We start from the raw sequence: 27,439 nt of genomic DNA, 5'->3' as shown, positions 1-27,439 counted from the left end.
TTTAGTCATGCACTTGATTTTGAATATTTCTGCATCTTTTTCTTTCTCTTTTTTTAAAGTGTGGTGCCTAAAAACCCGGATTGACAGACTTTTCCTTTTGTTGCTGGGATTTATCCGCTCGGATTAATGGACAAATCCCTCTTTTCTCCCATCCTAACAGTCTGCTTCCATCGGGTCCTCTCCGGGTCACTGCACTCCATCTAGGCCAGTGGGGGAGGGAGGGGGTGTGGGGGGGGGGGCGTTGTTCCCCCAGTCACTGAATAATGTAAGCAGCAGTAATGTTGTTCACAAACACCGTACACACTGAAGAAACTGCCAAAAAGTTAACGGAATAAATTTAATTAAAATAAAAAAAAAGCAATTTATTTTTACAACAGTTTATTATTTTAACCCTGTAAAATATATTTCTGGATTTAGAAAATATGGTAAATGATAATATATATATATATATGTTTAGTTTGTGTGCCTTTGTCTAACGACCCCTTTTTTTCAACGGAGCCGCAGTTTGGGAAACCGTGATCCACAAGGGGAGGAGGGAAGTTATTGTGATGCTGAGCTCGCTCGGTGTGGATCTCCACAACAAGGCCTGGCTCTGAACACGCACAAATAAACCGCGTTTTTGGTGGAAATCCTTTTCTTGTGACCACGCCGCGGGCGGGTCGTGGATCGCTCGCGCCCGGCAGCGCGTGAGCCGAGCGGCTGACGAGGGGAGCGGAAACCGGGGGAGCGGATGTGAAGCCGTTCCAGACACATAAATAAGATATGAACGTGTCTTTCTAACGCAGCCTGGCAACGTCGCGGACGACGCCATGAAGTGACAGATCTGGCAACCGTGATTCCAGAATAGGAATAAAACAACGAAGCGACACAAGTAACGGGGAGCTTTGGCTTCGCTGCGAGCGGAGGCTGGATCACCGAGGTGCGGTGCCGCTGCGCACCGGCTCCGGAGCACCCGACCCCGGCCTGGAAGCCGACGACGAGTCGGTAGTGTTCGGGGCTGTATGGAGGTCCGTCGTCCATGATTAAACGACTTCTTCGGGGATTTTCTTTTTGAATTCTTCTCGCTTGCAGGTGTGGCGATGGCCCACGTTTTAATATCGCGTCATCCAAGGTAAGCAGTGTGTCTCCCGTGGAGTGGTGATGTCTGAGCGAGGTGTTGCGATGTGGTTTCGCAACAAGACCCCCGCGGGAGTATTTCATCACGTTTTGTTTCCCCTTATAAGTCATTATTCATTAAGTGTACTGTTACGTGTGGGTCATTGTGAACTGATGAAATCCTGCTTTGATGTGTTATGCACAGCGTATGGGCTCTAGTGACAAACACGGCCTATTAATAGAAAAATCAACAAAGACATAATCAAATCCACATTATGACGCCCCGCTGTCAGAAAGGACCAAAGCGGCGAAAAGAAGGCGAGTCTGACCGGAAATACTGTGTGCTCCCACAACCGGATCGATACCAGCTCATCCCCCCCCCCCCCCAGCTCCACGCCGGATGTGAACTAATTGTAATACGCGTGTAATAGCCCACAGTGGAGGCTGGGGGGCATGTAATCACGTGATGGAGAGGCAGGTCGACCTCCAGACATGAAAACTGATAATGGGATCCATGATTTGGGCTGAGTAAAGTCTCATTTGAGTTCTGCTGTGTAGCGCAGTGATTGAAGGAATGCTGGATAATATTCGTAATCAATAATCATTTCAGTAGGAAATCTACACACTTCACATACAAGCCACCCCCCTACACACACACACACTCTAAAGATGGGAGGGCCTCAAGTATCCTGTGCCCATGTTAGAGGTCTACATGTATTGATTCAATATTTGATACAGCTTTCAATATCAGTTCAACTCCCCCATGAATTACGTCACCTGATCAACAGTGGAAAAGACCTTTTCTTATTTAGCCTATTTCTAGTTGTTTTTCCCCGGTCCATCTTTAGATTTATGTGTTTCTGTCCGGATGCAACGGGCCCATCACAGCACGGTGACACAGCAGTCATTCTGTTGGCTGTTACAGAAGAACCACTGGCACAGGAATGTGAGGTCCGATTTGGGGACGGGAAGCCGTTGCCGTCTGGATGGTCCACCTCATTGTTCTCCCGGCACGCTACAGCTATTTCAGGCCCCTGTGTGCATGTGTGTGCGTGAGTGGGGGTGTTTATCCATGTGTGTAATAGTGGTCCTTTCTGTACAAACGTCTTTGACATTTTGTCTTCAGAGGCCATCTTATCGTCTTATTGTCGTGTGTCCCCCCCCCCCCCTCCCTCCCTATTTGGGCAAATGGGACACATCTCTTCAGGGAGTGGGTCAGCCGCCTCCACTGTGGCTCCACTTTTTGGGATTTTAATGAGGCTGATACAGCTTCTCTTTTTTTTCTTCTTTTGTGTCATTACATCTGAATCTTCCCCGGTGCAGCTTTTAGGCCTGTGACACTCATTATTCAGTCATGTAGCATTGTCTGCACAGACGCATTAACCACGGGCCGCCCCCGCCTAGAAGGGGACGATCCAGTATTTGGATTCGGGGGTTAGAAGGACGAGATGTTCCACCCGCAGACATTTAGGGTGCGAGCTCCTTCTGCCTAGCATTCCTTTGTCTTAAATTGACATGAAAGTTATGGGTGTGCGTGGATTACTCCCAGTGCGCACGGCCCGCCTGCTTACCACCACCCCCCCCCTGCTGTGGTGCATTGATATCAGCGTCTTTATATATAGTCGAAAAGTCTCCCCATTTATAAATAACCTGCAATCTAGAGCCCACTTATCACCCAGAGCTGAGGGTGACATTTCTGGTATGGGGACACAGGGTTCAACATTGACAACAGCAAAATGTTGAGGAGAGGGGATGATAAAGCAAGTTTGGTCATCTGGGCTACCTTGTGATTGACAGGCTGTCCCAGTGACAGGCTGTCCCAGTCCCAACACACACTTTGGGCCTTAGGCGGGACTGTGGGGAGTCAGCTGGTTTGTAGTCCCTCGAGGCGGAAACGGGACATGACATTCTTCAGGGGGGTGTATCGGGGGTTGGACCGTCTCTGATAAGCAGACTTTCCGTCCGTTCCTCATACAGGAGCTGTGATCTCATTAAATTGAAAGACTTGGGCAGTATGACATTCAGTATTAGAAACAGGTACTGACAGATAAGGAAGGAAGGGTGGGTGACATGCAGCAAAGGTCAACAGGGGCAGTAAGGGCTCAGCGTTGGTGTGTGTTGCAGAGCTCATGTGACCTCGTACAACTCTCAAAAGCTCCGGTACAAATTAAATTATAAGGGATGAAACTTCTTGTTTCCCTCCGGAAACATGGCTGCAGAGACTGCCCTGATTCCAGCGGCGGATTGCAGCAGATTAGATGAGGCATTCTGTCAACCATAAACACCCCCCCCCCACACTCTCTGTTTTAATCATGCTGCTGTATCATGTCATTCCGGTGTGATGTCCCAGAGAAGGAGAAAGTGAGAGGGCGTGGAGGAGGGTAACACAAGCGCACAGACATTCAGGATCATTTTAGCAGCTTGTGATGTGTGTGTTTGTGTCTGTGGCTGTGGGTGTGTGGCGGCTATTTGGGTACAAGTGGCTTTAAACTCGGGCAGCGGCACTATTTTGAAAACTGGCCTCCCCCCCCTGAGCTATTTATAATCAGTCCAGATGTGTAGGAGGGAATCTGCATGTGTGTGTGTGAGTGTATGTGTGTTTTTCTAACCTGCCATTATAGACATGCACATTGACCAGATTGGTTTTCTATTGTGTTATAGCTGAAATTATCAGAGAGGAACAGAGCTTAAACAAGTGGACTAATAACCAATAACCTGAGAAATCTGAGTAGTTGGCCAATCAAATGTAATATTCCATCAAATACAATTTTACAAAATTAAAAAACCTTGAAATGAACTACAGTGTGTTCCTGTTACTGGAGCAATTTCATGGTTTTCATGGAGCTCTACGGCTCAGAAGAAGAGTAGACTTCAGTTGTTTGATGCACACATGAGAGTTAGAGGTAAAGATTTCTATGGCTAAAATGGTTTGAAAAATGCAAATGTCAGACCATCAAGAGCAGGGAGTGTTGTCTAAACCTGCACTGCTGCATAACAACAGTCCCCAAGGTTTCCTGGCCAGTTGAGCAATAGCCCGTATATATGGAATCCTTTTTGTTTTCTTGTACATATCACATTGCATTGCAAAGTCCAATTCCTTTTTTTTTCTCCATCCAAAACCATTAATTTTAATCTCTATCAGCTGTCATCAGTCAAACACTGAAAATTAAACACAAAAGCATGGATCATGGAGCCTTATGAACTTCTGACTTAAGTGATTAAGAGAAAGGAAATATAACACACTAACGTTACCTTTTGTAATTCTGTTTTTTGAAGTAAAAATGAACATTGTCCCACTGCACTCAAAGCCCCTCCACAAAAAGACTGACCATCGCTGTTACTTTTGTCCTCCTGTCCCCTTCCATCTTTTCTAACTCCCTCCTTTTCCCTCTGTGTCTCCCTCACTTTCATTCTCCCATTAGGTCTTCAACCTCCTGCCCCCCCTCTCCTCCCCACGGATTATAGCACCGCCCCATCGTCACGCCATCTTGTCCAGACAGACCAGCTGATGGATTCCTGGATCGCCGTTCATCCATAGCACCTTGTCTCACCTTCTGCCCGTCTTCCATCTCCACCACTTCCCGGTGTCATAACTTGTACCTGGGTGGTTTACGAGCTCCTCTCGGGGCCCTTCAGCACCACCTTTCTGCGCTGTGGACACTGAAGTGTTTGTCAGAATCGATATGGTGTCTCCGAGTGTCGTGAGAGATAAGTCGGCATTGACATACACAATTGGAAATGTGGAATCCATGACGGATCTGAGAGAGGAAGAGCCAATGAAAGAGAGTTAGTTTCATTTGTGGTTCAAACGGCCCTCATGACACCTTGAATGAAGGCTGGCGGAATCTGGCAACTGTGAAGTGCATTGCCTAAAGGAAAGCCAGCAGGGCTGAAGCAATGAACTTTAAGGGCACCAAACCCTTTTGTTAGATTTTATTTCATTGGACAGTGCGCTGTGACCACTCTATTCATCCCTCTGTACCGTCCTCCTTTTTTCCGGGCCTTTGCATTTCATCTTTCTAGCCGTTCATTACTTCTTTAGGTTGGTCTAGATGTGTGCTTTAAGCTTGGTGTCTCCTTCCTTTCTGTCTTCCCCTTGCCTTTTTGTTTATTTTGCCTTTTTCCATTAGACCTCCATCATTCGCCCCTCTCTCGCAACTGCTGTCCTCTCACCTCGCCCCCGTCGTTGTCCTTCTGCCCCTCCAACCACCATCCCACCCTAAGCCTCTCTGACACCACCATCATCACCACCACAACCACCCCCCCCCCCCCTTCTCTCTCTCCCTTCCTGTCCCCATCTTCCCCCGGGAAGCCATGGCGATGGCCGCCACCTCCAATGCCTCCTCCAGTCCCTCGTCCCCGTCGTCCTCATCCTCTACCAACGGCAGCGCCCGGGAGCACCTGCTGGCGGTGCGTCGGCGCACCCCCCACACCCGGCCGTACACAATTGGTCCGGATAACCTCCGCACCCTGTCTGATCAGGGCGCGGTCCAGGAGGTGGGCGACTCTGTATCACCCTCCCCCACGGAGTCGTCGGGGAGCCAACAAGAAACGGCGGGAGTTGGGCTCCAGCGGGCCAATAGCGACACAGACCTGGTGACGTCCGACAGCCGCTCATCACTTGCGGCGTCTACGTACCAGCTGACTCTAGGCCACAGCCACCTGGTAATCTCCTGGGACATCAAGGAGGAAGTAGACGCCACCGACTGGATCGGCCTGTATCACATTGGTGAGCAAATTCAGGGTCGGAGGGCGGGAGTTTTGCTTAGACAACCGTGTGGTGGGTCGGCAGGAACATTATCAATAATAACCACCACATAAGCGTTGTTTGACACACCGCTTCCATTCACGTGTGCATCACTTTACTGTTATTGGTGCTGGCAATGCTGACGTTAGCCTAAAGTCAGAGGATTCAGTGTGCAGGACTAGCTCCCACACAGTTCAGAAACGTATTGATCCTGAAACTGGCTTTTTACAGCTTAAAAGTATCGGTTGGCAATGTTCTCGAAAAATATTTCTGATGTACACACAATTATCATTATGTTCTGACAGCAAAGACGATATAAAACAAATAGCAGACGCAGGATAAGTAGAATAGTGTTGCCGACTGGCTTCTCATTTGCTGGATTCAGCTTTTTTGGGATCTAGTGCTACTCGCCACTTTGATTGGAAGAAAGTTAGCAACCTTATACCTTTTGCTGGTTTCTCAAGACCACCAGTCTCACCCCTACCAGGCTACAAGTAACCTCCACTTCGGTCCGAATACTGGTTTGCCCCATGCCTTCCTTCGTCTAGCTTACCAGAGCCTGTATTGGCTGCATAAAGGCATGGCGTAGTGGCAAGGTGAGCATCACACCTCCTCCTGCCACAGATGCCTGAGCGCAGCTTGAAGGCTGAGCGAAGCCTGACCTGTGTCACCGCACGGTGGGCCGATGTCCATGAGGGTTAGCTGCTGTCTAAGCTGAAGAAGTTTGGCTATCTGACCCGGCGGCACCGAGAACAGGCATTAAGACTAAATGTATTTTTCTCCGATGGTGGTAGGTAGCTCATAGAGTGTATATATCTTTGCAAATACCATAATCAGTTTGTTACTGTGACTTTTACCTATAACCCCTAAAAAAAGAATAGCAAATAGCAAATGATGCTAATGCTAATACTTTTAGCTTAGCTTAAAGCCGACAGACCCACCATTTAATACATTCCTTACATTTTCACTGTAGTCTAATTTACATTAGCGGATAAAAGGAACAATTGTTGCAGCACTGGAGAATTGCCGCAACTAATTGGTTTGATTTGCTCTGTTCAGCAGTCCGTTACTGCTTCCTTATTGTCTTCATACTCCGCCTGGCACCCTCCTTTCTCTCTGCTAGTTCCATGTTTTCTCTCTCTATCTGCTGGTGGTCTGGTGGTGTGATGAAAGTTGCTGTGGGACGCCCATGCGTTAGCGTTCCATCCTTCATCAGCCCCACTTCTGCGTCGTTAACTGCTCAATGGCTTGTGTGCTTGCGTTTGTGTGCAAGAAAAGAATGTGAGCGCGTTAACCCGACGGAAAGGAATGCTGACTCGGCATTGGGAAGAGCAGCATGTTTCTTCTCACGTTACGTTTTCTCTCTTTCTCACACACCACCAAGCAGCATGTGGTGTCATCTAAGACGGATGTGTACAAGTGAATAGCCAAGGGTGATGACCAGTTTGTCCCAAAACAAGATTACAAAATACATGCCATCTACACGACAGATAAGTGGTCGGCAAACTATTTCCTCCACTCTCCTGGCGCTCTCAACGCAGCCATGGCGCTCCAGAAACCACACCTTCACTAACAATTAAGTGAAAGTATCATCTCGAGCAGGCATCTACATACGAACAATATAACATCTAGATCCCTCAAAGGGGCCTATAATATCATGAAAAATGCAATAGTTGAACTGGATGTGGTTGTCAAATATCACTGTTGCCTTACAAAACAGATTTTTGGCAATAACCCAGGAGTCGATATGCTGATTTTGGCAGAACATTTTTTGTTCATTCCAATATGGCCTCATCTGAACCGGATAAAAGTGTCTGCTAATAGCTGGAGTCAGGGAAGCCCTGCAGTCCTAGGTCCAAGGTGTGAAAGATCAGTTATATGAAGCAAATCTATTACTGCGTACACCATTTTACAAAATCCTCTAAGATGACTGAAAGAGGGGTATTACCTGGGACAATCCTCAATCTGAAATAGCAAGTCGGTGTGTGTCCGCCACACAGCGCTCAGACTGTGTTATTGTGTGAAAAAGAGCTGTGTGTGTGTATGAGGAACTTGCTGTCACTCACCAGGTTGATGGAGACATGGTGTGCCAAAGGGGCAAGGGTCACACTGTAGATACGTATATGTATGTATGCTGGTGTGTGTGGGGCAGGCGGAGATCAGCATTGATCCATAAGGACACTGGCCATTTGTCACAGGATGTACACATACATATTTGATGGCTTGACAGGCTCGAATTGCGATGTGGTTCATGACCTGAGGGCATTGCGTCCCTCAGGAACCGGAAATTGCGTCCTGGTTTTATCGCTGGAACATGCTCTATGACCTCTTGTGAAAATGTCCAAACAATACAAACTAATACCAAAACTGTTTCTAATCTTTCCTTCATTACTGTGACCCCCTCGGAAGCCCCTCAATCGTACATATTTAAAACCAACCATATTCCGAAGTTCCCTTCTATTAAATAACGTCAATCTGTAACTGTAAAAAGGCCTCCGGTTCCCCTTCAGAGAGACACAGAGTCCTCAGCTCTGGCTACGAGCTTTCTGAAGTTTGCCCTTTTAGCACAGTTGGCGAGACTCCAAACTCCTGCTTCTCATTCACGAGGAGAAGACGTTGTAAGCGCTCCACTTGGAGGACGCATGATGGAGGTTGTGTCACGCGTCCACTCCAATCGAAAGAGCACTGAAAAGACACAAAGGGAGCATGTGGTGAATGTGGATGTGTGTTTCACAGATGAGACGAGCGTGGCCAACGTGTGGGACTCCAAGAACCGTGGCGTGAATGGCACCCAGAGAGGGCAGATCGTGTGGAGGCTGGAGCCGGATCCCTACTTCATGGAGCGTGAGTGGACACCGTTGGACACTGTTGGGTTTGGTCTAAAGGGGAATTGCCACAATTCCTCTTCACTTTCAGACTGGTTGTTGTCCGGACTGAGAGAACCACCTTGATTATATTGTAGTGACGTGGTGGTTTGGGCCTTTGTTCTCTCTCCACAGCGGAGACTAAGATCTGCTTTAAATACTATCACGGCGTAAGTGGAGCGCTGAGAGCGACGACACCTTGTATCACCGTCAAGAACCCTGGAGTGCCGGTACGTTGCTGTGTGTCCCACCTACACCTCCCTCAGGTCCTTCTGGACACTCCTGCTGTCCGCCACCTTTCATTTAATTGTCCAAATTGTTTGCTTTGCTGTGTTCGCACTGCATCATTAGTGTCTTAGCGCGAATAATTCGCTTTGCTTTCAGTGTGAACGCACCATTAATCCTGTGAAGGGATCACTCGCCATCAGATGACAGGATTCGATTTGTGTCTCTTTTCTGCGGTTTTATATTAGTTCAGCGTTCGTACGATCATGAAAAACCTGGAAAAGTCATGGAATTTTAAAATGCTAATTCCCAGGCCTGGAAAAGTCATGTAAAAAAATTAAATCCCAAAATTTTTGGAAAAGTCATAGAAATTTGTTATATTTATATTTTCATGTGGTTCATTTAAGATACGTTTGAAATAATTCATATGGTTTTAAAGAGAGAAGCTTAAAATATGAGCAGGACGCTCTCATAATAAATGGTTGGTCCCGTGGTTGTGTGAACGCACCTTAACTGAAAAGTTTGGTGGCCGTAAAAACAGCAGCTCAGGAACCATCTGCTGTGCCAGTGGAAGTGTAGATTTAACAGTGGTTGGCTACATATGAAAACCTTTTGGAATTCTCATTGTTCGAATAGTTTCTCACTTTTTCATGTGTACATGGTCAAAATGTGTAAGAACCCTGTTAGTTTTGCTTTTCATACTCTTTCTCTTTTTGTGTGTCTACGTAGCAGTTTTTGTTTCTCTGTCGGCAGACCCCTAGTCCTGTGCCCGATAGTTATGGTCAGTAATACATCCTACAATGGAAAGATTTAGTTGTAGTCGTAGGTTAACTTTCTCTGCGATTCCTCACGAGGGTTTGAAAATAGCGCCCGGTTAGCTCCTCCAACTTACACAGTGACTATTTAGAACAGGGGTGCCCACACTTTTTTGTCTTGCAAGCTACTTTTCAATCAACCAAGTCATAGAGATCCACCCCCTACCAATGGAGGGGGGGTGGACGTCATCGTTTGAGTCAGGACACTCGTTCATTATTCCTTTCCTTTCCCTCTCTGATGGTCGTCATCAATATCACATTTCTGTTTCTAACAATGCAGTTGGGTCATTCCAAACGTGTAAGATGTAAGGGTTGTGGTCCTAATGCTCTTGTTTGTTTCCTTATCAGGTGGACAGGGAAGGCCAAGTGGAGGACCAATCAGTGACTGAGCACTGTCGTAAACTAGTCAGCTTCACCTTATCTGGTATGAGGATCAATTTGGTGGTATTGTGGTGCACTTGTAGTCCAGTACAAGACAGTCACAAATGCTTATGAATGTGTTTTCTACTCCAGACATACGGGCGCTGGGCCTGAAGAAGGGCATGTTTTTCAACCCTGACCCCTACCTGAAGATGTCGATCCAGCCCGGGAAGAGGACCGGCCTCCCCAAGTTCACCCACCATGGCCAAGAGAGACGCTCCTCCATCATAGCCAACACCACCAACCCGGTGTGGCACGGGGAGGTCAGCACACACACACACACAGTACACTACACACACGCTGTCCTTTGTATTGCAACGACAGGGAACATTTACATTTTGGAGAAATTTGTGAGTTGTCATTTTATTTTAAATAATTTGACCTTAACCGGTTCATGGCTCAGCATGCTAGCTTGTTTTTTGGCTTCTGCTCCAAAAATGGCCTACCCATGATAAAAAGGGTTACTACACTGGAACTACTTTGTACATTTCTTTCTGCCCAGATAAAGGGGAACCCCTGTGAGCGTTCTGATTGTTAACAAACAGTTTATATGTAAGAAATAAATGAATATGGCACAAAACAAAAATAATTCACTATCTGGCCTATACTTTGGCAAGGATTGTCTGAGAGAAATGTTACAGGTGGCACTAGATCCTCTGTTGAGTGCTCTAGCTGCCTCGTTTTCCGTGTTTTAGGTTTTTAGGTTCGAGAGGTTTTTTTAACCTTTACACCGCCGTGTGTACAATATCTGGAGTAATTTGAATACGATTTTTTCTAGGGTTGTTGGCGTAGGTTATTGTCTAAGACTATTGATATATTTGTTTGTGAGTACAGAATATTTTGGTTTGAAGTTGGTTCTGGCTCGGTTCTGTTCCTTTAAAGGTGACCCTCGAATTTATTAACTAATTAATTTTACTTTGTTTTATTTTTGAGAAAATACAAATTGCCACATAGATCAACACACAACATCAGAAGCAAGAACAACAATACCCAAGCAAAACCTTGTAATAAAGTAATGAGTAAACCTAAGTTAGAGGAGCAATGAAACAAAATCAACATGTCAACATGTCTGAGAAATAAATACATTCTAAACATGTCCATGTATATGCGATATAAAGTTGATAAACATAAATTGTGACACCTTTATTTAGTCTTGGTGACTTCACATGACCACTATGAAGTTGCATGTCCTTTATTCTCAAAATGCCACCTAATATGTCAAGAGCACCACCATTCTAAAAGTTAAATCAAGCATGACTCAGGGCTCAATTTCTTGCCATCAATAGAGTAAATAGAGAAATATTTGATTCCACGATGAATAAATGTATAACCTTAAAACTCAGTTAGTCACTGAACTTGACCATTACAGCAAAACAGAAGCCAGTGGCAGCGCATGAAAATCAAGATAAATCACTAGCATGTATCTTTTTACCAGTGCAGTCCTTTCCAAGGCAGTTTGACAGCTGATTATTGTGCTTATACTGTGACCAATCCGCCCTAGTGTGTATTTAAATTATGACTCGCTTAGGTTTTAATACCTTTTGTTGTTTTGTTCAAGAACATGTTATTTTTCTCATACTGTCTAATATACTGGAACAGTAATCTAGCATTACCACTGTTGCAGAAATACACCTTTGTGGCTCTGATGACTGACGTGTTGGAGGTGGAAGTGAAGGATAAGTTTGCCAAGAGCCGACCAATCATCAAGCGGTTTCTGGGTCAGCTGATCATCCCTGTGCAGAGGCTTCTGGAGGGGCCGACCGCTGAGTAAGGCTCCTCACACACACACACACACACACACACACACAGCTCTATTCAATGTGGGTGCACATCTATGAAAGCTGCAGGAGTTTGAAAAAGCACTCAAGCATGTGGAAAGCCTCCTCGAACTGGTCGACGGTCATCAGACAGTCGCCACTTAGCCACAGTGACTCCGATCAATAGGCCTTAATCAGCTCATTGTGTAGGCCTTGATATGATATTGATCCTGGACCGAAGGCGGTATGTATGGTATGTAAGAATCATATGTTTATAGTGTGTATGCAAAGGTTTATAGTGGTAGAAGGGGGGGAAACTCATAGGGGATATGACAGAAACATAACTTCTGTGTGTGTGTGTGTGTGTGTGTGCGTGCGCAGTGATCAGCCGGTCACTCACAGCCTGTGTCGTCGTCTCCCTACGGACCATGTGAGCGGGCAGCTTTTGTTCAGGGTGGCCGTCACCTCCACTGGACATGAAGGTGTGTGTGTGTGTGTGTGTTTACATCTTACTGTTTGGTGGTAGTGGGAATAAGCAGCACACACATCTGTTAACAGTGTTTTGCGCAACCGAAAATAGTCCTCACATGCATGCATTCACACATTTACTGAGAGTCAAGTCAGTAAATGTGTGAATGCATGTGAATGGATTAATTGGAGGATTTGCTGTCAGGTTGTGTTCAAGCAACAAATTCCATTTATGTTACATAGTTATCCATCCATGTTATCCATCCTCCACCTCTCGTCCCTAGAAGCCTCCCCGGAGGCCATGGGAGCCGTCTTGGGGGCAGTGAACGGTGACTCTGGGAGTCCCTCAGACGATGAAGACCTCCCTCACCAATCCTCCTCATCACGCATTGCATACAGACCTTCTCCAAGAGGCCCCGATGAAGGCTCCAGCTTGATCAATGATCCTTGTTACTATGGAGACGACAGCATTTGGCGGGAGTCTGCAGAGGAGGATCTGCTTGCCGCGTCTCTGGGCTGCCACACCCACCGGCAGGTGTCGCTCAACGACTACCTGGACACCATAGAGGCTCCAAGGAGCCCCGGTGAGCGACCACACGCGGGGCCTTCGCCAAAACTCCGCTCCAGCTTTCCGACAGACACGCGGCTCAACGCCATGCTGCACATAGACTCCGATGAGGATGAGGAGACGGCGGGACAGCACAGGGAGACACCTCAGGAGATAAGGACACAGGACAGCACAGACTCAGCCTTATCACGGAGGCGGGCTACTTCTGAATCTCATCAGGAAAATGAGGGTTCAAAAGGGGAGGCAGGACAGAGCAGAGCTGGAAGCGGGGCCACAACAGAGGTAGGTTCCTCTGACAGGGTTCAGCCTGGTACAGAACTGGAAGATGAAGCTACAGAAGCACAGGCAGGAACATCCACCGCTGCTGAGCCTGCACACGTCACGGGAGAAACTCTCGCAGCTTCTAGCTCATCTCAGGCTTCAGGGACTGATGTACAAGCAGCAGCTGGCCAAGTGGGGGCTGTGGGCGAATGCACCTGTCAGCAGCAAAGCAGTAGGATGGGGGCAAACCAGGAGTTGCCCTGCAATATCTCACTGGGTCTACTTTCCCCCATTCAGGTGAGGAGCTTTAGTTTGGTGGCTAAATGCTACATGACTTTGTCAGTTGGACAGAGGCTTTTTAAAAATCTCTTCTTTGCACTTTTTTTTCCCCCCTCACCCCGTGTCCAAAGGAGGTGGAGACGAGAAAAGAAGTGGCTCCGAAGGCGGAGGAGGAAGGGGAGTCATCCAGCAGTGAGGCAAATGGACCAGTAGCAGCACCTGCTCCTAGGAGCAGCATCCTAGCTAACCGAGGAGAAGGGACTTCTGATGTTGGTAGGTTCACTGTTCATGGGCGCAATATTTATAACAATAATATAAAAAATAATTTGAATATACAATTCATCCATTTCAATATTAAAGATTTGCCACCGCTACAGTTGTCACAAGGGGGGAAATGATCTAAAGCATCCAAAAAACTTCTTTGTAGTGAACTTTAAACACTGTTATGTATCTGGTAGGAGTGTGTTTAGATATCAGAAGGTATAAAAACAACATCAATAGGAATATTGAGGATACCACTTGGTTGCACTACACATACAAAAACATGTGAATTACAGGAGCGAGAGGCAGGGGTGTCCGGGAGGAGCAGGAGGAGGGGGAGGTGTGGAGGAGGAGGCAGTCAATGCAGACCTTTGGAGGCACGGCCCAAAGCCAGGAGGCGTGTGGGGCCAGAGGCAGTCAGAACGGAGCAGTGGGGGTGGAGAGAGACACAGGTGAGATACACGATGGATGGGGCTTCCTATTTTTCAGGTTAAAAAGTTGAAGGTTAAAAAATACAATGAATATATATACCGTATTTTCGCGACTATACGGCGCACTGAATTATAAGGCGCACCTTTAATGAATCGCCGATTTTAGAAATATTTTCATATATAGGGCGCACCGGATTATAAGGCGCATATCCGGGACCCGGGTCGCGGCTCGTCCCCCGTCGACGGGGGGGTGCTTCCGCATTCGCTGGCGGTGGCGGGGGGGGGGGGGGTGCTTCCGCGTTCTAATTGCCGCACTGACTGAAAACATGGACGGACGAACCGGAAAAACACTGACACTCCGCTGCATTAGAGAAAGTACCTGCACTAAAACGTTTGACTGGGGCTCCGTTGTGCATCCACTAGATCGGGCTGTGCTAAATCAAATGTTATTAAGCGTTCTGAAAACTCGTCTCTCCCATGGTAACGTTGTTCAAACGTTAATGTGGATATTAACAATATCTCTGAACCTCCAACTTTAATTCTTGATTAATGAAAACATTCTTGGCAAATGCTTTCATGCATCTTGCACCGAGAGGCAGCGCTGGAACAGACGGTGGACCGTCAGCGCGATCCCGACATCCAACTACGAGCTTTAATAAAGTGTAGCGACTCTCGCTAATGAATCTCTGGACAATGTGCTTATCTTCTGGTTTTATTGTCGAGAAACCGGCTACTGTCGGCCGAACAAAAACACACCATCGCTCTCCAAAACAACAACAACTCCCGCGTCGCCATAGGTGGCACTAAGATGAGTGACGTCACATCGTGCGCCCTTCACTGAACATCCCAAAACTCTGTAAAGTGCAACGCCGCTCCAGAACATGAAAACATAGTCCGTTACAATACACAACCAATTGATCCATATATACGGCGCTCCGGATTACAAGGCGCACGAGTCGTTTTTTTAGAAAGAAAAGGATTTTAAGTGCGCCTTATAGTTGCGAAAATACGGTATATATTTTTATATTATATTATAATATATATAATATTGCAACACCTCCACACATTTTGACCTCCTGTAATACTGCTTTACGTCTCTATTGGGTGCAGGGGTAGTATAATAGCCGTACTAGAAGTCTTTATTATAGTTGTTTTTTGAGGGAATCTGGGATATGAATAATTTCCTTTTAACATTTAACTATTTGTTATGCCTCCTGTGTCAAAGGATTGAGCATTCAGGTATTAGTAGTTTTAATGGAGATTTGTTTCTAGGTAGTGATTCAAAATGGTTTAGCAGATTTAATGTCAACATACATTGTGGGTGTGTGAGAGCATGTGTGTAGGGTTCATGCAGAAATGAAAACTCCAAAGAAGGAAACATGAATGCTTTCAGTCTTAATAAGAACATGCACGTCAGTCTCTTGTGGCTGAAATGAGTATTACAACAACATTGCTTTTCGCTGGAAAAACATTTCTCCCCAACCTCTTTTTTATTAACCTGCAATGTATTTTGAACCCCTTTTTGAAGGAGACAGAATGGTAGATCAATCAGGCTTTGTGGGTGCATTATTTCTTTTCTTTGTCTGTCTTTCCTTAAGTTCTTGTCAAGCTTTCTTGCCGAGTTAACCCGCGTCTGTTTGGCCCTTGCACCGACTTTCTGTGTGTAACGAAGACCTCTCCTAATGGAGAGGTTTAGTTGAAGGGTTTATCGGACTGCTCATTGGCTGTTTCCTCAGATGTAGTTGTTGAAGGCTGGGCCTGTGGTGACAAACTTATTGTTGTTCTGGCTCTTTCTTTATTAATTTAGGTTATAAACAATTTCTCAAATCACTCTGCTGCGGTTGTTTTGGCCTAAAAGAGTCACCAGCTACGCACTTTTAGGCCCCGTGTACAATCTGACTAAGCGATTTATAGTTATTTACTTATTAATCGGCAGAGTGGTGTAAGTCAAATGGATTTCCCTGTTTGGGCTGTGCGATCTCTATTGTGATGTGTAGCCACAATGAAGAACGTACAGGCATCACGGTGTTGGGACTCGGCCTAGGTAATTGTTTTTTTGTGGCCATCTTAACATAAAAATATGTCTTCTACTTGAGTTGAAATGTCCTTTCCGTTTACTTTTACAGACTGACAAACTAACAGAAGCATTGTTAGTTGTGATTTTTTTCATATCAAACTTCTGCATCTCCTTTTTAAGTCTAACCGAGCTATTGCACATTCTCTTTCTCTGAACCAGACTGGGAGGCTCGTATAGATAGCCACGGTCGGATCTTTTACGTGGACCATGTGAACAGAACCACAACTTGGCAGCGTCCCACCGCTCCTCCTGCCCCGCAGACGCTCCAGAGGTCCAGCTCCATACAACAGATGGAGCAGCTGAACCGCAGGTCAGAACACACCCGGGTACTCCACTTCTAAAGCTATACCGGCATGCTGCAGATTTCAAACGCAACATGCCATTACCTTGATTAGTTTATCTATCACCATGGCGGTTCAGACAAATACATTCCTTACCAGGTATCAGAGTATACGTAGGACGATAACCAATGACAGCAGACCGGAGGAGCAGCCAGCGAATGAGTTGCTGGCAGATGAGACTGACATGCCACCCTCCACACCAGGTAATCCTGTCACATGCTGCATTCTGGGTTATGCATGACAACAGAGGGGTTATGTCTGACTCTGTGTGTGTGTGTGTGTGTGTGTTGCAGAGGTGCGTAGGGACAACGGTGTGGCTCAGTCTAGTCCCAGGGCTCGCCTCACTCTACTGCTTCAGTCCCCCAGTGCGAAGTTCCTCACCAGCCCCGACTTGTTCACTGTGCTGCATTCCAACCCTGTACGGGCACACTCCTCTTCTGTCTCTTCTTTCTCTTCTCAACCAATCAATGGCTCTGTTCCCCCGACGTCCATGTCGTACGCCACACACTCAGATCTGGTTTTTTTTTCAGGAATAGCAAAACCTTTACCTCTACCCGTGTTGACCAGACACTCATTAAACAAATTATTAGTGGGGTTAGAAAGGGTTAGGGCTTTTTCTTACCGTTTCACAGGGTATATTTTCTCCTCATGCAAATGTATTTTTGTATTTAGCTCCACCCTCTTGTATCACTTCTGGTTGTGTAAAAAGCTAAGATTACCATGCCTGAAAACCAAGATGGCGTTGGCCAAATGCAATACCCGAGGCTTCACAACCTTGGTCATGTCATGGTGACTCCGTCCACTTCTTATGTACAGTCTATGGTCTGGACCAAAGTGGTGGACTGACTGATTGACCATCACTCGAGCCGTACTGCTAGCAGGGGTAAATAGAGTGGCTGGTATATTCACTGTTTCTTGGGGTAGTTTGAAGCACATTGGGAAGGTTCTTCCTCACAATAAAATGGAAAATTCAGACCTTCCCCTCACAAATCATTTTCAAATAGGCTTTTACTCATTCAAGCAGAAACACAAATGTGAAAATTGTAAACAGTGATATAGTATCAGTGGGGTGACTTTCTGCATGTTTCCCCTCTTTGTTCCCTCATTGTTTTCCTCTGTTAATTCTCCCCCGTTTCTCCTTTGCGTGCCCAGAGTGCCTACCGTATGTTCACCACCAACACGTGTCTGAAGCATATGATCAGTAAGGTTCGCCGGGATGCTCACCACTTTGAGCGCTACCAGCACAACAGAGACCTGGTGGCCTTCCTCAACACGTTCGCCAACAAACAGCTGGAGCTGCCGAGAGGCTGGGAGATGAAGCACGACCACACCGGCAAGGTGGGGCCACACGCATACCCACATCTGGGTCCAAGATGAAATATCTCGAAGGGTTTTGGACACAGTCGGATGAAGAAGTTTAGGTTAAAGATACAGATACATGCTCAACATTGATTTCTCTTGATTTATTTTGCAAATAAAAGCCTTTTCTTAGTAAGAAAAAACGCATTTTCTAATAAAGGGGCACAACACTAGATTGAAGGCGACTGCTTTAGCAACTGCATTGGCCTGTATGGGGCACACACACATGCACAAACATGCCCCGAAATCCTGCGCGGCCAGCTTTGCAGAGCAAGGAGTCGACAAAACCATTCCTAAACCGCTCTGCTGCCCCATGTGCTGTGTTGAAGCGGCAGCCTCCATGTTGTTGTTTATATTTTGCGTACACTGTTAAACCGGTGTACAATGTGCCGCCCTGACCGACATGTCTCTTGTGGCGTGCACACGTTCAGTCGTTCTTTGTGGACCACAACTGCCGCGCCACCACCTTCATCGACCCCCGGCTCCCTCTTCAGAGCACTCGGGCCCCGAGCCTGCTGGCCCACCGCCAACACCTGACCCGCCAACGCAGCCACAGCGCCGGGGAGGTGAGCCCGCGGCGACAGGTGAGACAGAGAAAATCCCGCAGCTTACAGCGGTATGAGGCGGAGAAACCCCCCCCCCCACGAAAATCTACCTCCTTCCCAATGCGTCTGTAGGTTGGTGATGAGCCCCGACGCGCCGGCCCGCCCGTCCTGCCGCGTCCTTCCAGCACCTTCACGTCCCCCAACAGGGGGCAGTGCCCGGACGTCGTGCCAGTGGGTGAGTGCGCACACACACACACACACACATACGATCCTTTGGAATCGATTGGAGGCAACCGACTTGAGTGCGTCCGCTTCTCTTCCAGCTTACAATGAGAAGATCGTGGCGTTTCTTCGACAGCCAAACATCTTTGAGATTTTGCAGGAAAGGCAGCCTGAATTCAACAGGAACCATTCACTCAGGTATGTACACAGACAAGCTGTACCCTTTTGTTTTGATGGCAGAAGTACAGCACTTGTATGGCTTCCATAAGACGCAGAGCCCTCAGCAGTTGTTCTCAGGGTAATATTGCTGTGCCATTAGGGAGAAGGTGCAGCTCCTACGCACAGATGGAGGTTCAGCATTGGCCCGGCTGTCAGGTGATGCTGATCTTGTCATGCTACTAAGGTGAGACCTGTTTCCTTCTTCACTTACCTTCATCTTTCCTTCCCCAAGTGTCTACATCCCTCCATGATTTGTGTTCCTTATTATCTCACTTGCATCTCCACTTTTAACAGCTGTGTATCACCTTCCCTCTTTCATTCCTGGGTAAATGGATATACACTTTAGTCACTGTAATGACGTCATTCACTTTCTTCCTTGCTCTGTCTCTCCACTCCAGTCTGTTTGAAGATGAAGTGATGTCCTATGTGCCTCCTCATGCCTTACTTCACCCAAGCTACTGCCAGTCACCTCGGGGATCCCCTGTCTCCTCCCCACAGAACTCGCCTGGTGAGTGAATCGGAAACAAGTTACGCAAAGATGTTATATTGGATCGGTATTAAGGCCAATAGTTTTTCTTTCATAAATTTGATCGGAATCACGCCCTGCTGAAGTAGCAAACCATAAAATAAAATCAAACCACAAGAGCTTCCATCAAGACTCTCGGTGAGGTGAGCGTGGGTGAGCGGAGAGCCCGGTCGTCCTCCAATCAGAGGATTGGCGCTTTGATCCCGGCTCCTTCTAATCGTGTCGACGTGTCCTTGGGCACTTAACCCCAACATTGCTCCTGTATCTGTGCCTACAGTGTGTGAATGTTAATTACTGATGGGGAGGTGGCAGCGTGCATGGTAGTTTGTGTCATCAGTGTTTGGATGGATGAATGATGACATGAAGTGTTAAAGCGCTTTGAGTTTGTACCCAATTAAATTGTGTCACAGAAAGGACAAGAAAGAAACAGAATAGTCCTTTCCCAGCATGACAGTAAAATAAGAGAATAAATGGAATATACCTGTTAGCTGGAGAAGGGGGATAAAAGAAACGGGTGCAGAGTGGCCAAAGGAGAAGATCACATGAAATTTAATTCAGTTTCTGGACATTATTGGTCGATTGGATGGCTTAAACGTTCTTCAGCAGGTTGTTTGAGTAGAATCTTTCGTTACAGCTTAGAACTGCTTGTGCCTTTTTGTATTTGCAACACAATGCAGTGCTTCATACAAAGCTTCACATAAAGCCATAAAGCAGGGCATACCACTGTCCTCTTTCTCTCCACCTGTAGGCACCACGAGGGCTAACGCCCGAGCCCCAGCGCCCTATAAGAGAGACTTTGAGGCCAAACTGCGCAACTTCTACAGGAAACTGGAAACCAAAGGCTATGGCCAAGGACCAGGGAAGCTAAAGTAGGCCTTTCCTCTTGTTTTCACTGGGCGTACACAGACGTATGCACGCATCCGTCCACTCGCCGCTTGCTTACTTGTGTTTGGGTCTCAGGTTGATCATCCGTCGTGACCATCTGCTGGAAGATGCCTTCAACCAGATCATGTGCTATTCCCGGAAAGACTTGCAGCGCAGCAAGCTCTACGTCAGCTTCGTCGGGGAGGAGGGGTGAGTAGTTGGGGCGCATGTTTTCAATACACTTTGTTTTTCTGCATCAATTTATGGTGGCAATGTCTATTCATGTAAAGGAAAACACTGAATGTGACAGTTCAATATAATTCATCAGCATGACATCATAAAAATATGATGTAATTCTACTTTTCAAAATGTATTTTCCTATAGTTCAGTTTCTCTACATTATTATTATTATTATTTTCTGCTGAGTCAACACACCTGTTTACTCTTCCCTCCTCTTTTTTTTTCTTTAACCTCTTTATACACACATGTTTTATTTTCATTACTGATATACAGTATGACTTCATTTTATTGACTTGCTCCCCGGTAAGAACATGCGCCACAGCACATATCATCACTGGCATTTCCTACAAATCCATGTGTGTTGCCACCTGCTTCAACACGACCTTTGCCTAACAAGTGTAGTGGCACCTAGTTTGCCATTATTTTGATAAAAAAACAACATCAGACAGTCCAGAACCTCACTATTTGTGTGCTCAGCCCCCTCCTGCTCACTTCCCACCCACAACTGCTGCCACTAACACCGAGAGAACTCTGTTGTAAGGTTTGTAGATGCTGTGCTGATTTGTACGTTTTGGTGACAGATTCATTAGAAAACTTAAGTAGTATCTTGCAGAGGTGTGGACTCGAGTCATGTGACTTGGACTCGAGTCAGACTCGAGTCATGAATTTGATGACTTGAGACTCGACTCGACAAAACGTACAAAGACTTGCAACTCGACTTGGACTTGAACACCGATGACTCGTGACTTGACTTGGAATCGGGCCTTTTGACTCGAGAAGACTTGCTACTTCCCATGAAAACTGGGGGAAACATTTTCACACCACCGCGCCGCTCTGTTTATCTGCATCTGTCAAAAAAATGTGCGCCACCTGAATGCAGAGAGCGCGCGCTGCCTGCACAACATCCAATCACTGCAGTCCATTTGACCGTATCAACGAGACAGCTCGTTCATGGTTACAAAAATCGGGATTTGTGAACCCGGATTCAGACTCCGATGGAAATCCTCGCCAACATTATGTCAACGTCCGTTTTAAAGTAGTGTAATGAGCTGAGTTAAAGTTATTAGTTAATCAGTTATGCAGATGTTGCATGTGTTCACGTTATGCTCCGTTACCAGCTGTAGTTACGCGAGACAACCCGAGTTTTGGGGGGCCGTGTATGCGGAAGTGTTCGTTCGGCGTGGTGACGGCCAACAGTGACCGAAGTTGAGTTGTTTTATATAAATAAAGCCAGTCATCGCCTCCTTATTTACGCTGCAGCATTGGGGTGAGCGTTACAGTACTATAACACAGTCACAGTCGATCCACCATTACCCTTCCCTACGTAGTCTAGGTCTGTGAGGCAGCGCACCATCACCCAGGGTTCCCCGTCCCCACTATAATAAAATGACTCGAAATGACTCGAAACTAAAATGGTACGACTTGTGACTCGACTTGAGACTTGTTGGCTTTGACTTGTGACTCGACTTGGGACTTGCTTCGTCATTGACTCGACTTGACTCGGGACTCGAGGGCAATGACTTGAGACTTGCTTGTGACTTGCCTAACAGTGACTTGTTCCCACCTCTGGTATCTTGGTTCCCAAACATCATCGTTTCCCTGACCTGTACTCGCTGTTTTCTATTTCTTTTAGTCTACTTTGATTCTGTTTCAAATTCCGCATTAGGCGACCCCCGTAAATTAATACATTTAGACTCCAAATAATGCAGTTCTGGTCTGTATAGAACATTAATGACCAGCTCAGCAGACAATGCTCTCAATTATTACAAGATAGAGCACATGCATTATGAAATGTGAGGCATTGTGCTCAGTAACTGATATCTGAATATATATGTTGCAGCTTGGACTACAGTGGGCCTTCCAGAGAGTTCTTCTTCTTGGTTTCCAGGGAGCTGTTCAACCCTTATTATGGTCTGTTTGAGTACTCTGCGAACGACACCTACACCGTCCAGATCAGCCCAATGTCCGCTTTTGTAGACAATCACCACGAATGGTGAGGTTTGCACAAACACACACACACACACACACAGAGCTCAGATGTGATCGCTGGTATCCTGTTTGCTTTAACTATGCTATTGTGTGCTTTTTAGGTTCCGGTTCAGTGGTCGTATTCTGGGTTTGGCTCTGATCCACCAGTACCTGCTGGATGCCTTCTTTACCAGACCCTTCTATAAAGGCCTACTGCGCATGTATGTGTATTCATCTGTGAATTTAGATGATGAGGATTTAGGTGGCAATGGATGCAAAACACTCACCAGCTACATTCAGCGTCTGCCCGGACTATCTCTTCCCACAAATTGGCGCTTTGAAACGTTAGGATTGGTCCTTCGTTTTCTACATCGCTTTCCTGAGAAGTTCAAAGATTTTTTTTTAACTAAAGCGCTCGTACCACACATTTTGTTGGCTTGAGTTGAAAAAAAGGCCTTGGCAGTATGTGTTTACTGCTACAGGTCACACACACTCTCACACTTGCCTTTCTCACCGTGTAGTCCCTGTGACCTGAGTGACCTGGAGTACCTGGACGAGGAGTTTCACCAGTCCCTTCAGTGGATGAAGGACAACGACATTGAGGACATGCTGGACCTCACGTTCACCGTAAATGAAGAGGTCTTCGGACAGGTCAGGGTCTGAGTGTTCAGCGGCATGCACGCACACACACACACACACATTATCACACTGTTCTATTGCCGACATCATGATTACGTCATTTTCTTCTCCATCTCTGAAACGCTTATCCAGTATCTCTTTACTTTACACTGTTGGCAGCTGTTGCCAATGCTCTTATGGGCAATAGTTCTTTAGGACCGTTATGACAGCCAGTCTGGTCCTGCAGATCATTGACAATTGCGTGACTGCATATATTCAGGGATTCTCGTATTTGATTTAGCTATTGAAAAAAAAAAAAAGTGACTAGAACTTGCTAGCTAAAGCTGGCTAACGTATGCAGAGAGTTCTTACACCTAACAAAAATATGTCCAAAACATTGTGACAATATACTGTAGAGTGGACATAAGCAGATTGTTAAAACCCCCTTATGCTCTCTTGATAGAAAAGGGGGGGAAATGTTTCAGTACTTATTTTGTGTCTCCGTGCTCCTCACAGATAACCGAACGGGAATTGAAGGTGGGTGGAGCCAACATCCCAGTATCGGAGAAAAACAAGAAGGAATACATTGAGCGGATGGTGAAGTGGAGGATCGAGAGGGGAGTGGTGCAACAGACTGACAGCCTGGTCAGAGGTTTCTACGAGGTAGGCCGTGGTTCGACTTGGATAAAATTGAACTTGTTCTTGATACTTTGACTTTATTCTCTTGCTTTGTGTGTACTCCAGGTGGTGGATGCCAGGCTGGTATCAGTGTTTGACGCAAGGGAACTGGAGCTGGTGATCGCCGGCACAGCTGAGATTGACTTATCCGACTGGAGGAACAACACTGAGTACAGAGGAGGTACGGAACAGAAGATGATCAGTCTAAGTTCACCTTTAACCTTTAACTCACACTTTGTTATTTAATATTTAGTTGAATAGAAGAAAATGTATACTGATGTCATCCAGTACTTAGTACAGACTGAGATCTCCACAACTATTCTGAGAAAAGTTTGTATTGACATTCATGTATTTTTTTTAGGTAATGTAGGCTGCGCTTTTCATTGATTCAGTGAACATGGTGATCAGTATAACAAAAAGTTACCGTTTTCACTTTAATCACAAAGCTCCGCTGTGGCAAGCTGCTAGCAGTGCTTTACCATTGTATTCTCGTTGTATAGGGAGCTTGTTTGATTCATTCCCCCAATCACTCTCTCCATTACGTCTATCCACTCTTGTTTCTGTCTGCTGCTTAGGCAGTTTGGTTTTTACTTGTCTTCTAGATCCTATGCTCACTCCACAATACCCATGCCCATTTTGCAAAATAAATGAGCTCTACTGTATTTTATTTCAGGCTTCAGTCGCCGTGATCCATCTCTGTATTTACATGACGTGATGTGTTATTTGTAGGTTACCATGACAACCATATTGTGATTCGGTGGTTCTGGGCAGCAGTGGAGAGGTTCAACAATGAACAGAGACTACGGCTTCTGCAGGTGTGTGTGTGTGTGTGTGTGTTCATTACTAAACGTTGCCCTCTTCACCTTGTTTTCCTTCTTTGCCCCTCTGTTGCCTACCTTCCCATCGGTTGCTTTAGTTTGTAACCGGGACATCCAGTATTCCTTACGAGGGCTTTGCTTCTCTGCGAGGCAGCAATGGACCCCGCAGGTTCTGTGTGGAGAAGTGGGGGAAGGTCTCCGCACTGCCCAGGTAAATGTCAAGCATCATGGCTACATGGTGGTCATAATGTGGACCGTTTTTTGCACACATGGACAAGGAGGTTGTTAATTGAAATGGTTGACCTTCCATTCAATTGTTTATTCTCATTATAATGTCAAGCTTTGTACTGTTTTTTTTGTACAAAGGCCTTCATTTTTTAGCTTTAAAGATGCTAGTAGGGGAATTATTTTCTGTTTAATGGAACCAGGGAGTTTTCTTGTACCTCTACCACTCAAAGCGCTTTAGCGCTAAATACTATTCCCTTTTTTCACCCGAGCTCGAGTGCTACATAGGGCAGCTCTGGAAACCAGGAAAATAACATTTTTACCACACAGAGAAAACATGAGGAATATAATATGAGAAACCATGGCTCCAGTTTAAATGGCTTGCAATTAAACCCATGCTTTAATGTTGTAATGGTTTGGGGATCAAAAATGCGGAATTAATGTATTTGTATTGATTCTGTTTTTAAATAGAAGTAATAAATTAAAAAAGTAATCCATATGTATTGACACAACAAAAAATGATTGAATAAATAAATAAACAAGTTTTACTGGTTAAGGATGAACCGTCTTTATTCTTTACATCAAACATTGTATCACTTTCCCAAAAATGTCCCTGTATGTACTTTCAATGGCACTTGATAGGAAGCCACAACAGGGTTCAACCCTTGCGCCTCTAAGGTTCCCTGGCTTCAAAAAATATTTGATCCTTTTGCATATTGAGTATATTGTGAGATTTTAGCAAGACAGAATGAACAACATAAAATATATGCAACACATCATAGAAATGATTCAGATATGTGCTTGAATTACACTTTGTAGTTTAAACTGATGTTTTATATCCCTGCCAGAGCCCACACCTGTTTCAATCGGCTGGACCTGCCACCATACCCTTCCTTCTCAATGCTGTATGAGAAGATGCTGACGGCCGTGGAGGAGACCAGCACTTTTGGGCTGGAATGATTCTTGCCAACTACACACATTTCAGCTTGCCTCGATACTGGTGGTCATATAGAGAAAAGAGGAAGCCATGATGGACAATGGTTCAAAAACCTGGTTTTAAAGCATAACTTCTGGTTTGTGTTTGATTCATAATGGGCTATCATTTACAGAGGCTGAAAATACCTTGGAAGATGTACTCTGAACCTCTGAAATGACCCATGTACACAGTTAAAGACTTGTTTTTTGTTGCACCCGAACACATGTCCAACCTATTTAGTAACACCCTTTCACCTCTGTGATGTGACGAATGGAGACCCACACTGCCTTTGGGACCAGAAATAGTGACTTTGATAGCAGGAGTTAAAGTTTCCAATGTACACATCAACGACTCAATCACTGCCTTCAATGCAGAAACTCAGTGGAATCAGCCTCATTTATTCTAGTGTGGATAGACCTCAAATATACAGAATGTCCAGGAGTGTGTTTCTCGCAGTTCTCTTTTGGTATAAAGGGATGCCTGGTATAACATTTTTAAGGTTTTTTGCAATTTTCCCCTGAACTTCTACAGTAAATTTTGGCGTTGGTATTTTACAGTATTTTCATCTACAAGAAAAAGTGATTTTCTAATAATATGGCAGTGACATGTTGTGGTTTGAATGTGGAAAACTTTATGATGTAGACAGATTTTTGTACCAGATTCAGATCAATTGGCAAAAAAAGATGTGGCCACCACACAATGAGTTATTGTTTTGATGGTCAAAAAGTAACGCGCACTTTTGTAAAACTATCGATTTACTTGGATCTTACCTGATTGTTTCGCTTTGATCCAGTCCAATCTTTAAAAGTTTGTTAAACCTTTACACTTGAGGTGTGATTGAAAGAAAAAAAATGTTCATCCAGTATAAATCAAATGTCTATATTCCAGTGACAGATGCAGAAAATGGGTTGGTTAAAAAGCCTCGCTGGATGGCCTAGGAGGGGGGGGGGGGGGGGGGGGGGGGGTTGGCTGTCTGAGGACCAGGGATGACATCAATGTAAAGGTCATCAGCTCCACGTTTTAGGGCACCAGCAGAGCACTGAAAAAAACCAAATTGTCTATATGTTTTGTTTTTACTCATTTAAAAATATTTATATCAATACCATTTATTACTTTGCAAAGTGATGGTTGTTTGTGGGAGTGTATTCGAATGTCAATGCATCTAAATGACTGATCACGTGATCTGGTGGACCCCTTACAAGGGAGAACTAAATATATTTCCACTACCTTATTTGACATCATTTCTACCGTTACCGCCACTGTGCAATAAGGCATATTTTCTTTGAATCCCAGTTACAAACATAGTTGTTACATGCATGAAGAAAGTATTAGCATCAACATGTATTATTTATAATTTGTGCACATTGTATTATTCTAGTAATTATTGAAGTAATGACATTATTTCAAAAGTAAGGGCAACCACAATTCTATTAGAGTGTAGCACTCCCTTCTGCAACGCACATCCATATCAGCCAATCAAATCTAAATCCTCAAGTCACAACATCTGCTGGTGTGAAAATCACAGCCAGGTAATTGAATTTCAAGATGCTATTTAAGTGAATGTATTATGTA

The 27,439-nt window shown here is 45.5% G+C and overlaps 1 protein-coding gene across 2 annotated transcripts; it reads left to right on the top strand.

The window, feature by feature from the left end:
* Nucleotides 1-500: 500 nt before the first annotated feature.
* Nucleotides 501-26,081, top strand: LOC119210306 (E3 ubiquitin-protein ligase HECW2). Of its 2 annotated transcripts, XM_037460152.2 has the most exons (30): nucleotides 501-1,111; nucleotides 4,518-5,824; nucleotides 8,579-8,686; nucleotides 8,842-8,936; nucleotides 10,095-10,170; nucleotides 10,260-10,429; nucleotides 11,791-11,933; nucleotides 12,305-12,405; nucleotides 12,676-13,517; nucleotides 13,631-13,772; nucleotides 14,057-14,212; nucleotides 16,428-16,578; nucleotides 16,709-16,812; nucleotides 16,903-17,027; nucleotides 17,762-17,947; nucleotides 18,400-18,552; nucleotides 18,646-18,748; nucleotides 18,837-18,933; nucleotides 19,055-19,138; nucleotides 19,353-19,462; nucleotides 20,229-20,349; nucleotides 20,441-20,554; nucleotides 22,425-22,577; nucleotides 22,675-22,773; nucleotides 23,074-23,203; nucleotides 23,687-23,833; nucleotides 23,915-24,029; nucleotides 24,578-24,663; nucleotides 24,765-24,877; nucleotides 25,740-26,081. In XM_037460152.2, the coding sequence occupies exons 2-30, from the start codon at nucleotides 5,410-5,412 to the stop codon at nucleotides 25,849-25,851; spliced, it is 4,551 nt and encodes a 1,516-aa protein (XP_037316049.2). In that variant the 5' UTR covers nucleotides 501-1,111; nucleotides 4,518-5,409; the 3' UTR covers nucleotides 25,852-26,081. The 2 variants fall into 2 exon arrangements, with proteins under 2 accessions (XP_037316049.2, XP_037316058.2); XM_037460161.2 differs by lacking the exon at nucleotides 4,518-5,824 and having other exon boundaries at nucleotides 503-1,111.
* The last annotated feature ends 1,358 nt before the right edge of the window (nucleotides 26,082-27,439 follow it).

The sequence above is a fragment of the Pungitius pungitius genome, chromosome 3 (assembly GCF_949316345.1).
Source record: "Pungitius pungitius chromosome 3, fPunPun2.1, whole genome shotgun sequence".
In the NCBI taxonomy this organism is placed as follows: domain Eukaryota; kingdom Metazoa; phylum Chordata; class Actinopteri; order Perciformes; family Gasterosteidae; genus Pungitius; species Pungitius pungitius.
This window is presented reverse-complemented; position numbering and strand designations above follow the sequence as displayed.